The sequence below is a fragment of the Mus musculus genome, chromosome 3, assembly GCF_000001635.26.
Source record: "Mus musculus strain C57BL/6J chromosome 3, GRCm38.p6 C57BL/6J".
NCBI lineage: Eukaryota > Metazoa > Chordata > Mammalia > Rodentia > Muridae > Mus > Mus musculus.
This window is the reverse complement of record NC_000069.6, coordinates 93945818-93961772: the sequence shown is the minus strand read 5'-3', so window position 1 is coordinate 93961772 and position 15955 is coordinate 93945818. Positions and strand designations below refer to the sequence as shown.

The 15955-nt window shown below is 41.2% G+C and overlaps 1 protein-coding gene across 1 annotated transcript; it reads left to right on the top strand.

The window, feature by feature from the left end:
- The first annotated feature begins 458 nt into the window (after window positions 1-458).
- Window positions 459-1481, top strand: Tdpoz5 (TD and POZ domain containing 5). Its single transcript, NM_207273.2, has one exon. The coding sequence runs from the start codon at window positions 459-461 to the stop codon at window positions 1479-1481; it is 1023 nt and encodes a 340-aa protein (NP_997156.2).
- The last annotated feature ends 14474 nt before the right edge of the window (window positions 1482-15955 follow it).

Here is a 15955-nt window from a genome sequence, read left to right as displayed (position 1 = left end):
GAACTCCTGACCTTCAGAAGAGCAGTCGGGTGCTCTTACCCACTGAGCCATCTCACCAGCTCCTTATTTCTCTTTCTTTAGGGGTTATGGGATTGTTTAGATGGTTTGCAGGAGGAACAAGCCACAATCAGAGACAGCAAGACTAGCTAACACCACAGATAACCAGATGGCAGTAGAAATATAACACAATATAAATGAGAGTGTTTAGAATTTTTCAAGCTCTTACACAGTTGGATAGAATAGCCAAAACGAATTACCATAGACCTAAGATTCAATAAACACACAAACACAAAATGGCAGTGATAACACAAGTATCCAACATCATAGAAGGGGCAATTTCGAAGAAATTGAAACTAAAAATAAAGTGTATTATAATTGTAACCAACGGGATGAAGAGTAAATAACCCCTAATTCTTCTTTTCAGATCAAATTTAACCTCCAATCTACCTCCAGCAGAAATGTCAGAGGACATGGAAGTCACGAACTGGGGCTACACACATATCAGTGTTAAGGAATTCTGCTATGTGTGGACTATTAGGAACTTTTCACCTTGCATAGATGGAATTAGGAGAACGATTACGAGCCCAGTCTTCTCGTTAGAGGCCAATGATGAAGTGACATGGTGTTTGAGAGCACACCCAAATGGGGTCGATGAAGTAAGCGAATGTTACATGTCAGTTTTCCTGGAGTTGCTCAGCTGTCGAAAGAGCCCAGTTTGGGCAAAGTACGAGTTCTGGATCACAACTTCCCAAGGAGAGAAATATCAATGTATGAAGAGCTTCAATGTCCATAGTTTTCAAAAAAACCAATACAGGGGATTCAAAAAGTTCATCCTTGGAGATTTCCTCATCTCTCATCCACGTCGGTTTCTCCCTGAAAACAAGCTCACCCTCTGCTGCAAGGTGAGCATAGTAGGATCTGTCTTTGGCATGCCTGGACAGAACATAACACCTGCAATCAAGGATCCAAGGCACCTGTTGACAGATGACCTAGGAGAGCTGTGGGAGAATTCCCTGTTCACAGACTGCTGCCTGTTGGTAGCTGGCCATGAATTCAGGGCTCACAAGGCCATCCTAGCAGCTCGCTCTCCAGTTTTCAGAGCCATGTTTGAACATGAAATGGAGGAGAGACTAGGAAACCCCACTGAGATCCATGACCTGGATCCCAAAGTCTTTAAGGAGATGATGGGCTTCATTTACACTGGGAAGGCGCCACACCTCCAAAGCCACTCCATGGCCACTGATGTGCTGACAGCTGCTGACAAGTATGGTCTGGAGGGCCTGAAGGTCCTGTGTGAGGATGCCCTCTGCAGGAACCTCTCTGTGGAGAATGCTGCACAAACTCTCATCCTGGCTGACCTCCACAAAAGAGAGCAGCTGAAGACTCAGGCCCTGTATTTCATTGCACTTCATGCTTCTGTGGTCTCTGAGACCTCAGAGTGGAAGTCAATGATGGAGACCCATCCCCACTTGGTTGGCTGAAGCATTCCACTTCCTGGGTCCTGCACGCAGTGTTGAGCCCTCACTCAAACACGTAAAATGAGTTTAGGGGATGGACAGCTATGACCAACATCTGTCTTCCAATAGCAATAACCAGTGTTGTTACCACTGATTTCTGGTTAGAGTACAGTATTGCTGGAACATTTATAGTGAACCTGGGAAAAAGCAGCATGGTGGCTCAGCATGTAAAACAGCTGTTATATGTTAAAATGCTGGGTGGGGGATGGGCAGCACTGGAGTCTGGGACAGTCTCCTTGACTTCTACTCTGTTAATGTTCTAGTATGATTTTTGTCTGATATTTAGGAAACTGGGATTTAATTTAGGTGCTGTCCCTAAGGACAGACAAACCTGAGTTTCTTCAGAGAAACCTGTCTGCATTGGACTATGTAGAAGAGATGACTGGGGCCCAGAGCAAAGGATAAATCAAGCACGAATGTTAACTCATTGGGATGGAAAAGACAATGAAGACTTTTATTTTTTAAAGATTCAGTTTGTGGGAACTCAGCTGCAGAAGCAGTTACAGTTCACTCAGAGAACTCTGGTTCAGTTCTCAGCATACAGGAGAGTTTTTCAGCCACCCCTTAACTTGTGATCCAGAGGATCTGAGGCCCTCATCTGGTCTCCATTGCTACAAACAGCTCTGTAGACAAAACCTTAACCAAATAAAATATAATATGAATAAAACTTTTGAAAACAGTCTGTGGATTCTAGAGATGTTTATGTTCAGAGAAGTCACACATAGGCCAATAAGTCCTGCTCAGCTCTGGATGTTTGTGCAGACCTCTCACTGTCCTACCAGTATTAGAAACCCTCTAACTTTTTCTTGGCATTTAGTGTTGACAAATGAGAACTCTACCATCATGCTTTTATGACGACTGGGAAGAGTAGACTGAAATACAGGGAGTCTACTCCTTCTGGGAGAGATGCCTTTGTGTTTCTTTTTTATTTTTTTTTCAATATTGCTGGTTATATTGAAGTACACTGTAGCTGTCTTCAGACACTCCAGAGTAGAGCATCAGATTTTGTTATGGATGATTGTGAGCCGTCATGTGGTTGCTGGGATTTGAATTCAGGACCTTAGGAAGAGCACTCAGTGCTCTTAACTACTGAGCCATCTCACCAGCCCTGCCTTTGTGTTTCAATGCATGTAAAAAATCTTTAATATGGTTTGAAAACATTAGAAGGGATTGGTTCATTACAGGTTCACACTCCCTAGGCCATTAAATCTCAATCTTCCCAATGCTGTGCCCCCTTAGCACAGTTCTGCATGTTGTTGTCAACCAGTACCACTTTTTGGCCACTTCATAACTGTAGTGATGCTACTGTTATGAATCATATTGTAAATAGCTGAGATATAGACAGGATATGTGATATGCACCCCTTACAACTGGGTCATCAGACTGCCAAAGAGATGGGGACCCACAGGTTAAGAACCAATTGTGTTCCTACACCTCCTGTGAGTCCCACAGACAATTCCATCAAAAAAATAAAAGATAGCATTTATCTAGTAATTCCTTATTTCATTAGCTGCACTAGTCTTACTTTCTTCCTCTAGAGGCTCAAGTTTATTTCATTTCAAAACACCACTCTTGAAGACAAATTCTTCTCTTAAAAAAAATAAACTTAATAAAGTCTTAGAAAGAGGGGGCAAGATACAAAACAGGAGATATTCCTCTTAGCCTTGTGTAACTTAGTTTAAGTTGGAATTAATTCAGTAGTTCAACCAACACCTGAGGTTTAGGCCCAAAGAAGGATTCTTTAAAATATTCTACATACGTATGAATTCTTGAATAACTAAAAAGATCCTTTTAATTTTTTTTCTTTAATATAAGTAACTAGCAAGGTACAGTGCCAAGATAAACAAGCTAAATTGGATTAAAAATTAAAAGCAAGGCCAAGCATGGTAACCTTTAATTCCTGCACTCGGGAGGCAGAGGAAGGTAAATCTCTGAGTTTGAGGCCAGCCTGATCTAGAGAATGAGTTCCAGGACAGCTGGACCCTGTCTTGCTCATCTTGTGATTAAACCAGAGGAGAGTATGGTTCCTTGACAGCACTCTGCAATCAAAGGTGGCATTATTCTGTGCTGGTGGACAGTGTGCCACCGAATGGCTGATCTTGATGGGCTGGTCCATGTAGACAGGCCACTCCTGAAACGGGTTCGAGTTCAGGCAGCCTGTGCAGAAGCCCAAGGCTGACTGCATTGAGAACAGGCTGGGTGATGGGGGTGGGGTTTGGGACAATGAGGAGCTCCTCCAGGTTCAGAATGCTCTTCACAAGCCTAGGCCCCTAACCACACGTTTTCCAATTAAAACAAACTGCACATTGTCTAAGCATAGACATCAACAACTCTTCAATTGGGCAGGAAGAAGCCAGCGCAAGCCCCATTACCTCCTTTAAAATCTAGGCTCCTTGAAAAAAAAATGTCCCCAACTAGCTGCTTTCAGTCCATCTTTCCTAGGAAGAAAAATCTCAAACATTGTTCAGTTTTGGCCAAACAAACAAACAAACAAACAAAAACAACTCCTGGAAGACAGTTTGGAGACTGGAGGCTTCCAAGCAGTTAAGTCACACATCCGTCTTGTGTTTTGTTTGTCAACCCACCTGTTCTTTGCATCTCCTCTTCCATAGCAGAAAGGTGCAGCACTGGAGCATGAAGAAGGTTGACTCTGAGAAGCCAGGAAGGTACTTCAGTGCCCAAGGAAGAGAAGAAGAGGACCTGTGGGCAGCCACCGTGGGGCCTCGGGGGTGAAAAGAAGTACAGGGACAGAGGAGGAAGGTTAGAGGGTCAGCAGCCCTGGCTCCATTGCCCAGCTGTTTCAAGGCCACCACAGAGTGGCAGGAGTCCACGGCCCAGTGTGAGGCCAGGCTGTGATCTGGGCTGTGGGCATGGGAGGGCTACCTGGGCATGGGCATCCCTTGGGTCGTGAGCCCAGGGTACCTGGCAGGTGTCCCTGCGACCAGTGTGGGGGACCTGGCTCTGCAGAAAGGTGCAGAGCGAGCAAGGAGCTACAAGAGGGAGACATCTTTGCTTAGGCTGGCTGGAAGTTGGTTCCTTGGAGCTCTGGGCTCTGCTGCTCAGCATGTGTGCCACCTCCCCTCAGGAGCATCCTCCACAGGGTAGCATCTCATGGACTGGCAGCTCTGGGAGGACTATGGTGTAGGGAAGGGAGTCTGGCTCAGAGGTGGAGGGTGAAGCCTGGAGGCCTGGGCTGGAACCGTGGCAGCCTCCTCCACTTGCAGCCAGTGAGGCAAGAGGGAGGAAACGTTTGGACCTTGCCAGCATTGGCTGCCATAGTGACACTGACTGAAACCTACTGGGTTCATGGCCACCATGCACACCCTCTTCAAGGGCCCTCCTCTGCCTTCTCCTATGCAGTAGTGTGGGGATATCATGTGCTTGATGCTGAGGAAGCCATGTTTGTCACTGATAGAGACAAAGGGCAAGCTTATTTTTAACATGATTCCCTCCATGACCCTCCCCCTTTGCTGCCATCTTTGTCTTGAAAGTTCCAGACAACCTTAAGGGCTATTTTGGTTAAGGGCCAGAGAAACTTTGAAGGGTTGGATATTTCAAAAACACAACAGCAGCTTATGAGTAAGAAAGTACCGATGCGTACTTAACGTATTTACTACAGTTCTCACTGAAAATACTAACACATAAGGAGCATAGTTCTAGACAAAGGAAACACTCATAAGCGCCCATCATAGCTGTGGACAATTGAGTCACTCACCCCTGCACTACAGATGACCAAATTGCACAAGTCCCTAGATTTGATGACACCTGAAGGACTTTCCTCCCTCTGCTAAATTCTCAGTGTTTTATGATTTCCATCCCAAATTCCTGTCATTTTCACTTGTGCAACACTGTTTCAGAACTCCTTCCAGGTTTCTAACCTGGAGAATGGAAACTTGTTTGTTTGGGTTTTTTTGGGGTGTGCGGGTGTTGTTTCATATTGTTGGCGTGATGGTGGGATTAGTGACAGCTTTTCTCTGGCTGTCCAGGATCTCTTTATGTAGATCAAGCTCAACAATTCCTCCTTAAGCTCCCTCCCCCTAACTCTTTGCTGTATGCTAGCTGCTAACTCCAGCATTCACTCACTGAAAACTCATTGACCAGTCCTGACAGGGAAGCATGGAAATTGCTTGTTTCCCTCACCTTCACTTCTTGTAGAAACACACCTCCCAGTCTAATCCCCAACTGTATAGCAATCCTGGGGTGACCACTTTTCACTGTCTCTCCAAATTGCAAGGAGACAAAATAAGCAGGTTGTGGTGCAATCTCCTCCCTCCTGTGAACCCTTTCAGACTTTTAAACTATCCCCATTCCTAAGTGTCAGCTCCCTGTACACGGAAACATTGAACCACCAGTGCCAAAACTCTTAGGTCCAAAGGAAAGTTCCTGCCTGACAGCAGTGATGGCTGTCCTCAAAGGTTAACTTGACTGTATCTGGAATGAACTACAATCCAGAAATTAAAAAGATATTGTAAAAATGTAAACAGAGGATTATGTCCAGGCCTAGGAGTACATGCCTTTAATCCCAGCATTCAGGAAACAGAGCCATGCAGATCTGAGTTCAATGTCAGTTTACAGAACTAGTTCTAAGACAGCTAGGCCTAGGCAGTGAACCTGTAATAGAACCAAAGAAGCATGTTCCAGTCCCAAAAGCAGCAGCAGTGGGCAACTTGGGTCTAGATTAGAGTCACCTTTTGATCAAGATGTAGAGATATTAGCACTTCTAGCACCAAGCCTGCCTGCATGGTGACATGCTTCCCACCTTAATAATAATAGACTGAAACTCCAAAATGGCAAGCCAGCACCAATAAATAATTGTCTTTATATGAGTTGCTTTGGTCATGATATACCATCAAAGCCATAAAACCCTAACTATGAAAACATACAGCAATCACACATTTCAAAAATCCAGAGAGGAAACAGAAGACAAGGAACAGAACTGCTACCCAATACAGACAAATGTAAAAATTAGGATCTAAATCCTTAACCATTGCAACTCTAGAATCTTAGATTCTAGCATAAAGAACACAGTCAGTAACAGCCAGGGCACGATGTCTACACTGCAGCCCAGCTATCCTAACACAGCATTCCCTGAACCTTCCAACATGCCTGATGCACAAACAAAAACCTTAAAACAATCTGTATGAAGGTGATAGAAATTCTTATGGAGAGAATGAAGAAATCCCTTAAACAAATTCATGAACGCATATTTAAACAGAGTGAGGAAAGAAAAATCCAATAAAGAACTCCATGAAAACAAAAAAAAAAATAAAAAAAGAGTGGAAGGAAACGAGTAAAAAGGTTTAAGATGTGAAAATGGAAATAGAATCCATAAAGACAACTAACACTCAGGGAATTTTAGAAATGAGGAATTTAAAATTTCTGCTGTGAGCATATGAGAAAGTAGCAAGAATGCAAACAGCCCACAATTGTTCATAGTCTATATAATGCATCTGTTATTGGCTAATAGCTTCCTCTACTTTCTGCAAAGCTATTCATCCCTCACCTGTTAATTGCTGAGGGGTATTAGGATTTGCATCCCCCTTGGGAATATTAAGTAGAGGCTTAAGTCCTCCAGTTTTGAGCTTAAAGTCAGGTCTTAGCCAATTATCATCTCCTAAAAGCTTTTCAAAATAATTTAAAGTAGGTAAACTATCTTTTCTTATTTGACTTTTCTGTGCCACAATTTGTTTAGGATATAACTGATGTTCCAAATATTGCAATGGATATTGTCTATTAATCTTTTCTGGAGCAGCAACTACTCCTCAAAATTTTAAAGCTTGTTATATAAGAGCAAAGGCTTGTAACAAAACTTCTTCAGATAGATAAGCTAATAAAATACCCATACAATGAATAATATACACTGTAGGATTCGAAGACCTAACTTCTTTTTTTTGTTGTTGTTTTTTGGTTTTTGGTTTTTGGGGGGTTTTTTTGTTTGTTTGTTTTTTCGAGACAGGGTTTCTCTGTATAGCCCTGGCTGTCCTGCAGCTCACTTTGTAGACCAGGCTGGCCTCGAACTCAGAAATCTGCCTGCCTCTGCCTCCCGAGTGCTGGGATTAAAGGCGTGTGCCACCATGCCCGGCTAAGACCTAAATTCTTGTATTGATGAAGAAACATTTTTTTTTTTTTTACATAATGTAGGCCTGTTAGCCTTTCCCTGTGGCAGAATATTCCACTGATATTGCTTCATGGGTTCTTTAAAATTACATACAGGCACGCTAAATGGAAACCTTTTACAATCATGAAGATGCAAAGGAATAGTATAAAAAGTCTTTTAAATCTATTTTATTCCTGTTTTTTTGGAATGGCAACCGGAGTGGGTTAGTCATATTGTAATATTCCCATAAGTTCCTAGTTTCATTAACCTTTCGTAAATCTTGCAATAATCTCCACTGGCCTGATTTTATTTTTTTAGATGTATTTATTTTTATCTATATGGGTACACTGCTGCTGTCTTTAGACACACTAGAAGAATGCATTGGATCCCATTACAGATGGTTATGAGTCACCATGTGATTGCTGGGTATTGAACTCAGGACCTCTGGAAGAGCAGCCAGTGATCTTAACCACTGAGCCATCTCTCCAGCCCCTAGTAATTTGGAGTGGAGGAGGGGTTTGACACAGGGTTTCTCTGTATACCCTGGCAGTTCTGGAACTCACTCTGTAGACCAAGCTGGCTTCTAACTTAGAAATCCACCTGCCTCTGCCTCCCAAGTGATGGGATTAAAGGTGTGCACCACCACTACTGTGATTATCTTCCTAATTATAAATATAGTTGAGTGTCAGGGCACTCTGGTGGAGTCAGCTTGTGAGGCAGAAATGCCAAAAAGCTGCTCATGAGAAATGAATTTCTAGGACTCTCCTCCTGGATATTCTGGCGAAAGCCAACTCTCCAGTTTGGATTGGTTTGTCAGGAAAAGCCTGGAAGCTGTTTCACGAGGATAAGAGTCCAGGGAAATTTTCCTCCCAGAGTTATGGCATCTCTTTCCCTAACCCATTATATTCAAATTTCCACCACATTAATCTAGTGTATAGATTCACGTGCACTCTATTAAGCATCACCTTATAGTAAATGCCTTTTAAGATTGTATTCTAACATAGCTAAAGCCTTTTCCCAGTGTTCTTAGATTCCAGATAGCAGCAAGGAGCTTAACCCATTTAGTAAACAATTAAGCAGTTGCCATTTTACTCAGCTGTTTACAGATAGAGACTAAAATTCTCACTGAGATAGAAATTCTTACTACAGACTACATTTCATGCCAAGAGCAAATTAGTATACTATACTGAAAATGGACAGTCTCCAGATATAGATAAGAATTAACGAGGCCTAGAGAATTTTGGGGTCAGTGACACTACATTATTCTTGAGGCGTGTCAAGAGTTAACTACCCTGGGGCTATTAACTCTAAGTGTAAAACTCTTGCCTGGCAGAAAGTGCTAATCTCTAATGTAAACATTTATCTGGTCCCTACAAATTCCCTTTGTAGTCACTCCTTGCATCTGTGCTAATCTCTAGTGTTATACATTTATCTGGTTCCTTTTGAAGTCACTCCTTTTGCACCTGGAAAAATTCAATGTGCCTTGTTCTGCAATTTATTCTGTATTATAAAAGTCTGATGCTCGACTGGAAAATTACATTCAGATTCGACACCTCTCTTGTGTGTTTGGCTGTCTGTCACTACATCCTAATCTCTGCCCATCTACTCTAGAGACTCTTTCCTACGCAGGCACAGGGGACCAGAGGGCCTGCGGCAGTTGAGTTCTAAGGAGAATTGAAATCTTTTACTTGTGATTGAATTGTAAACTGTAGCTCATAGAACATTGGAAATTTAACTATAAGTTTTAAGTTTCTTTTGCAATATCAGAACATAACCATATTTTTGAAAACAAAACCCAATGTTTAACAGTGTAAACAATCCATTCTCTCTAAAATCAATACCAAGTGCATTACCTTCATGTTACCAAGTTTGGCTGCCAGTTCTTATATATGAATGCATGATTGTGCAGCTTTTAATACTTCCAGATTTTAAATCCTATCTTTATAAGTCTGTTTCTAGAACAGAAGTTATATAATATATTACCCCGATTTAGGGCTATCTATAGAGACCTATTTTCCTAGATTTTTTCATGCCATGTGTTGGTGTCTAGAATGACTCCAACCCTGAGTTACCAGGATTTTTTTTTTTTGGTTTTTGGTTTGTTTTTGTTGTTGTTGTTTTTGTTTTTCAAGACAGAGTTTCTCTATATAGCCCTGGCTGTCCTGGAACTCACTTTGCAGACCAGGCTGGTCTCGAACTCAGAAATCCGCCTGCCTCTGCCTCGAGTTACCAGTTTTAAGCAAACATTCTGTTACCAATATTACAAATTTTTAATCATACCAATAACTTATAAACCAATAACCTATATCCAAAACATACAGAACATATACATTTAAGACCAGTCAGAAAGAAATATGAAATGAGTGGACACCCACATATTATATATTTAGATTAGACAAAATTTTCTTACTTTCTCTAGCTGTAATTTCAAGGGAGGAACACCATGTTACCTGCTGAACCCAATACATACTGTCACAGAGACTTTTCTAAGAGAAATGACTATCAACTCCCTTTCCATAGAAGCTGAGAAACTGCTGGCCACTTTAAGAACAGCTTTTGCAGATAATCAGCCCCTGGCAGGGCATCTTCAGTTGTGTTTGACTCCTAGGTACAGGTGCATGGCAACTTATCAGGGTTTTTGTGTGTATGTGTGTGTGCAAATTGAGACTGCTTTTAAAAAAGTGAGTTAAAACTAAATCAAGGGGTAAATGACTGAGCACATAAAGTTTTAATCATTTTTTCTTTTCACCATGAAAGACAGAGCAACAATCAAACAATGAAACAAAAACACAGATAAAAATTGACATGGATAGATTGGTGCACCAGGGATAAACAATAGAACTAAATATGCCACTAAAGGGATTCAGATATCCTACCTGAGGGACCCAGAACCAGAACTAACATTCTTCCAGAAGGAGCCAGAGATAAAGTAGGATGTCTCCTGATCTCTTGTCCCTAGGAGAGCTCTGGAATGGCTTATGTTCATTTTCCTTCTATTTCTCCCAAACCATCCCAGACAGGGGAAAGGACTGCTTATCTGAAACCCACTCTCTCCTCATGTCAGCACTCAACTATCTCTAATCAGGGTTCAAGACTTAAACCATCTATGTAAATTATCTTCACTCCTCTATATTTTAGCCTAACTCTAATCATACACAAAAAGCATTCTACCATTACCTTGCTCCATTCCTCCTTGACTGACAAAAAAAAATAGCATCTGGCCATGCTTCCCTCAGCTGGCTTGCTAAGCCACCCAAACCAGACAAGCCTGGAGTTACCATTCTCATTCTACAGGCCATCAAATCCAGGGTGGGATGGCAAACCACCAGTGACCACTCCACAGTTTCACCCTCTGTCTTGCCCATACAAATCATTGCAAATGAAAAACACCAGACAGCCTTAATACTTAATATTAGCCAGACTTGTAGCAGGAAATCGCCAACTCCAATATGCCCATGCAAAGAACACACAACTCAGTTATAATATTTATTAGATGGATACCTATATTGGGCAGATAGAACACTACACTACCTATTCCCCTTGATACTTGTGCCTCCTCCAGGCCATGAGGTTCTTCTCCATTTCCCTTCCTTCCTGTCCATCCATCTCGACTTTTCCACTCTACTCCTTCTCTAAAACTTCCAGCCACACTTTTACCTTCCACAGCCCAATCACAGCTCTAGCCATTATTTGACTAGTTAAAATGGGAAGCAGGTTTATACGGAAACACCCAAGTGTGAGATCCTCTCCTTATTGGGGACAGGATTAGAATCAAAATACAAACAACACAAGGTAATCCACAAAAGGAATCCATGAACAGATTCCAATGTTTTAATCTGTATCATATTTTACTAGGGTATGGTTTTGTCTAAAAAGCTGGTTTTGGCCATTTTATTAGTAAGGGTTTCATTGCTGTGAAAAGACACCATGACCAAGACAACTTCTGAAAAGGACATTTAAATGGGGCTAGCTTACAGTTTCGGAGGTATAGTTCTTTATCATCATCACAGGAAGCATGACAGTGTCCAAGCCTACATGGTGTTGGAGGAGGAATGGAGCAACTTTATATGAAGGCAGTCAGGAAGAGACTGACACTGGCCAGAGCTTGAGCATATATATGACCACCATTCCAAGCCTCCACAGTGACACACTTCCTATAACAAGAGCGCACTTTCTCCAACATAGAGAGAGACTACACAGACAACCAGTGGTGGCTGCCACATGTCTAAAAAGGGGAGAATGTGGTGACATCTTTCACAGTTTCTGGACACTGGTGTCTAAACTGAAGATGCCTTAACCATACTTACCTTCAGAGGTGACAGCCAAGGCAACTTTTAAATAATTTCCTGTAAAAGTAACTCTTATTTGCATGTATTAATTGTTGTCTCTGATGCTTTCTGCATTTGTTTGCTAACCTAGGACTAGTCCTGGAAGTTTTTAGCCTCTTTCAAATCAAATCTAGGCTTAGAATGTTCTCACCTCCTGCGAAATTTGGCTGAGTAAGCTCATCACTTTCTGGTTCTTTCTGATCTCTGGCTGCCTGGCTTAATTTGTTCTGGCTCATAGCTCCTCTCCACTGTAAGTGCTTCAATCTGGTTTTTCTCAGCTTCTCTAGAGATAAGTTTGGTCTCATACTAACTTTCACGATCAGTTCTAATCTTCTGTCTCCTTCTCACTCTCTGGCTTGCTCTGACTTTACCTCTGTCTATCTTGTTCTCTCTTCGACCTATCTCTGCAACACTGTCCTTGTAAAACTGCCCTCTCTCCTTTTCTCTGCACTGATCGCTTAGTTTCCCTTTCCTTTTTCTTCTTATAACAGTTGGGCATAGCCTCTTCTGTCTAACCTTTCTCTGATTTTTCAGTTTCTCTGCACACTTGGGCTTCTTGATTCAAACTAACTTTATCTTCAGTTTTGGGGATTAAAGGTGTATACTAAAGGTGTGTATGTCTGTATTCCAGCCAGAGAGATTAAAGATGTGTGCCAAAATCTGAGTTACTCTACAACTAAAAACAGGTTTTTTTTTTTTCAGCAAGCGACACAATTTTGGGGTTTACAGTATGATCAAATATGCTGTAACAGCTTCCTTTTGGGGGCAGATGTATCAGGCTCCTTCTAAGTGTTTTGGGAATGAACTGATCAAAGGAAATCTTAGCAGTCAGGATCTCAGGTTGAGCACCTTCTGGAATTCCTTGACCACTGCCCTCTTCCTTGCCCTGAGGGGCTCAGAGACCCTAGTGTCTCAAAGTGTAGTCTCTGTAATTTCTGTGGAGCCTCCAGGAAAGTTTTAGGGTGTTCTTCTGAGAATTCTTCTTGAGCATGAATTTATTTTATTGTATTATATTGTATGGAATTTCCTTTTAGATATTACATCCCAACACCAGTTTTCCCTTACTCCTTTCCTCCAAGTAACTTCCCCCCCCCCCCAGACTTCTTCTATGTCTACTCCTTTGCTTCTTTTCAGAAGATAGTAGACCTGCCAAAGATGTCAACCAAATGAAACAGGTCACAATAATACTGACACATGCCCTCATACTAAGGCAGGACAAAGCAACGCAGTAGGAGGAAAGGGATCCCAAAAGTAGGCAAAAGATTCAAAGAATTGTAGCGTGTAATTATAAAAAATAATCCACAATATGTCTGGCTACTTGCTTTCAACCGAGATCTCACCTGCCCCCATGGTTTCTGCTGCAAACTGGCTGCCAAGCTGCCCAGATCTTCCCAGTCCAATTGCTTCCTTTGGGTAGCCAGCAGAAAGCCAGCTGCTGCTTGCACAAGTCCCTGTAACCCAGTAAAATAAAACTCCAGAGGCTTGTAATTTATCAGTCAGATTTATAATACTAAATCATCAACCCCTAAAATGATTACACAAAGAATTCAAAAGTCAATTGATAATAGGACAAGCTGCATACCTAGACAGGGCAAATGTATGCCAAATTACTCAATTGACCTTCAACGATATCCATAGCTACCTGTGGCTCTTTCAGACCACGAGGTTATGGTTCATCTTCTTCCTTCATCTTCTCTCCATCCCCTGTCTTGTTTCTCTCTTTCCCTGTCTCTGTTTCTACCCTTTCTAAAATTTTCACTCTACTCCCTCCTCCCATTGCCCAATCACAGCCTCTAGACTTATATGACTAAGAATTCACCTGAGTGCACCTGACTATGGGCACTCTTGAGGGAGCAAAACATACTAACAGCACTCTACAAGAGACAGGCCCTCCTCCCACTGTTAGGAATCCCCCCAGAACACCAAGCTGCTCAACTATAGCATACATATATGTGTTATATGAACACACACACACAAACACACACACACACACACACACACACACACACACACACACACACACACACACACACACATTCAATGATGCAGAGGTCCAAGAGTCTTCACCCATTTGTGCTCCCTGATTGTTTGTTTAGGCTCTGGCATCCTCCATGGGACCTGGTCAGGTTGACTAGTTTAGGTTAGTTGATCTTTTGAGCCTGGTATTTATATTATCATTGATACTTCTGCCTTCTAAAATCCAACCTCCTCTTCTTTTGCAAGATTCTTTGATTCTGCCTAATTGTAGTTTATTTCATCTGTTCCCATATTTTGCTAGATGATGTTTCTCTGGTGACAATTTTTCTTTTAGGCTCCTATCTAAAAATATAGCAGAGAATCACTAGGAATTGCTCCATTGATTTTCTTTTCCAGTTGTATTTGTTTCTGAATCTTTTCAGTTTCATGAGATCCTATGTATTAGTTGTTGATTTTAGTGACTACACTGTCTGTCAGTATTCTGCTCTGGAAGTTGTCTCCTTTGACAATGAGTTCAAGCCTGTTTCTCACTTTCTCTTCTATGAGGTTCATTGTACCTGGTTTTATCTTGAGGTCTTTGATCCATTTGGAGTTGAGTTTCGTGCAGGGTGAGAGATATGTATATACTTTCATTTTCTACATGCAGTGTCCAGTTTGACCAGCTTCTTTTGTTAAAGAGGTTGTCTGTTTTGCATTGTGTAATTTTGGCTTTTTTTTTTTAAATCAGTTTTTAATATGGTTGTTGGTTTACATATGGATCTTCAATTTGATTGCATTGATCATTGAGTCTGTTTTTATGACAATGCCATGCTTTTTCTGTTACTATAGTTTTAAACCTTGAGATTTGGAATGGTGAGAGCTCCTGCAGGCCTTTTATTGCTTGAGTTTGGTTTAACCCCCCTTGGTTTTACTGTGTTTCCTTTTGAAGTCAAGAATTGTCCTTTAACAAATTGGAAGAATTGTATTGGATTTTGGTGGAAATTGCATTGTATCTGTAGATTGCTTGTGGTAGTATGGCCATTTTCAATTATGTTAATTTTAGTGATTCATGAATATGGGAGATCTTTCTATCTTCTGAGATTTTCAATTTGTTTCTTCCAAGACTTGAAGCTTTTATCATATAAGACTTCCACTTGTTTGGTCAGAGTTAGCACAAAGTATTGCATATTGCTTGAGACCATTGTGAAAGGTGCTGTATCCCTCATTTCATTCTCAGTCTGTTTGTCCTTTCTATAAAGATGGGGTGCTGAGCTATTTGTAGTTAATCTTGTATTCAGCTAGTTTGTTGAAAGTATTTTTCTGCTGTAGGAGTTCTCTGGTAGAATTTTAGGGTCACCTATATATCCTATCCTATCATCTGCAAATAACATTTGACTTCTTCCTTTTCAATCTCTTTTCCCTTGGTCTCCTTCACTTTCCTTAGTTCTACATAAGACTTTATGTATTGTATTAAGTAGATATGGAGGAAGTCCACAATCTTGTCTTATATCCTGATTTTACTGGAATTATTCTGAATTTTTCACCATTTAAGTTGATACTGTCGAACCAAAAAAGAAAAGGCTGTCTCAGGTGGTCTTCCTTCCTGTGTACCTACCATATCATCATCTGATTGACAGTGAATATCTGTCATATTATACACACACAGACAAACACACCCAAACTGACTCATATATGTGTTTGTGTAAAGTAAATACACATGTATGAAAAATTTATGATACTTTAGAAAAATCAATACCCAAATTAAAAATGGACTATAGTAGTAAACAGAGAACTCACAATAGGGAAATATTCAAATGGCTGAAAATCACTTAAAGAAATGTTCAACAGTCTTAGATATTAGGGAAATGCAAGTCAAAGTATGTTGAAATTCCATCTTACATCAATCAGAATGGCTAAGATCAGTTACACTAGTGACAGCTCATGCTGACCAGGGTGTGGAGTAATAGGAACACTTCTCCATTGCTGGTTGGAGTGAACATTTTTACAGCTACTGTGTAAATTACTGTGGGAATTCCTCAGAAAAGTAGGAATCAGTT

Coding starts and splice junctions, on each gene's coding strand:
- Tdpoz5 (NM_207273.2), top strand. CDS start 459: ATGTCAGAGGACATGGAAGTCACGAACTGGGGCTACACACATATCAGT.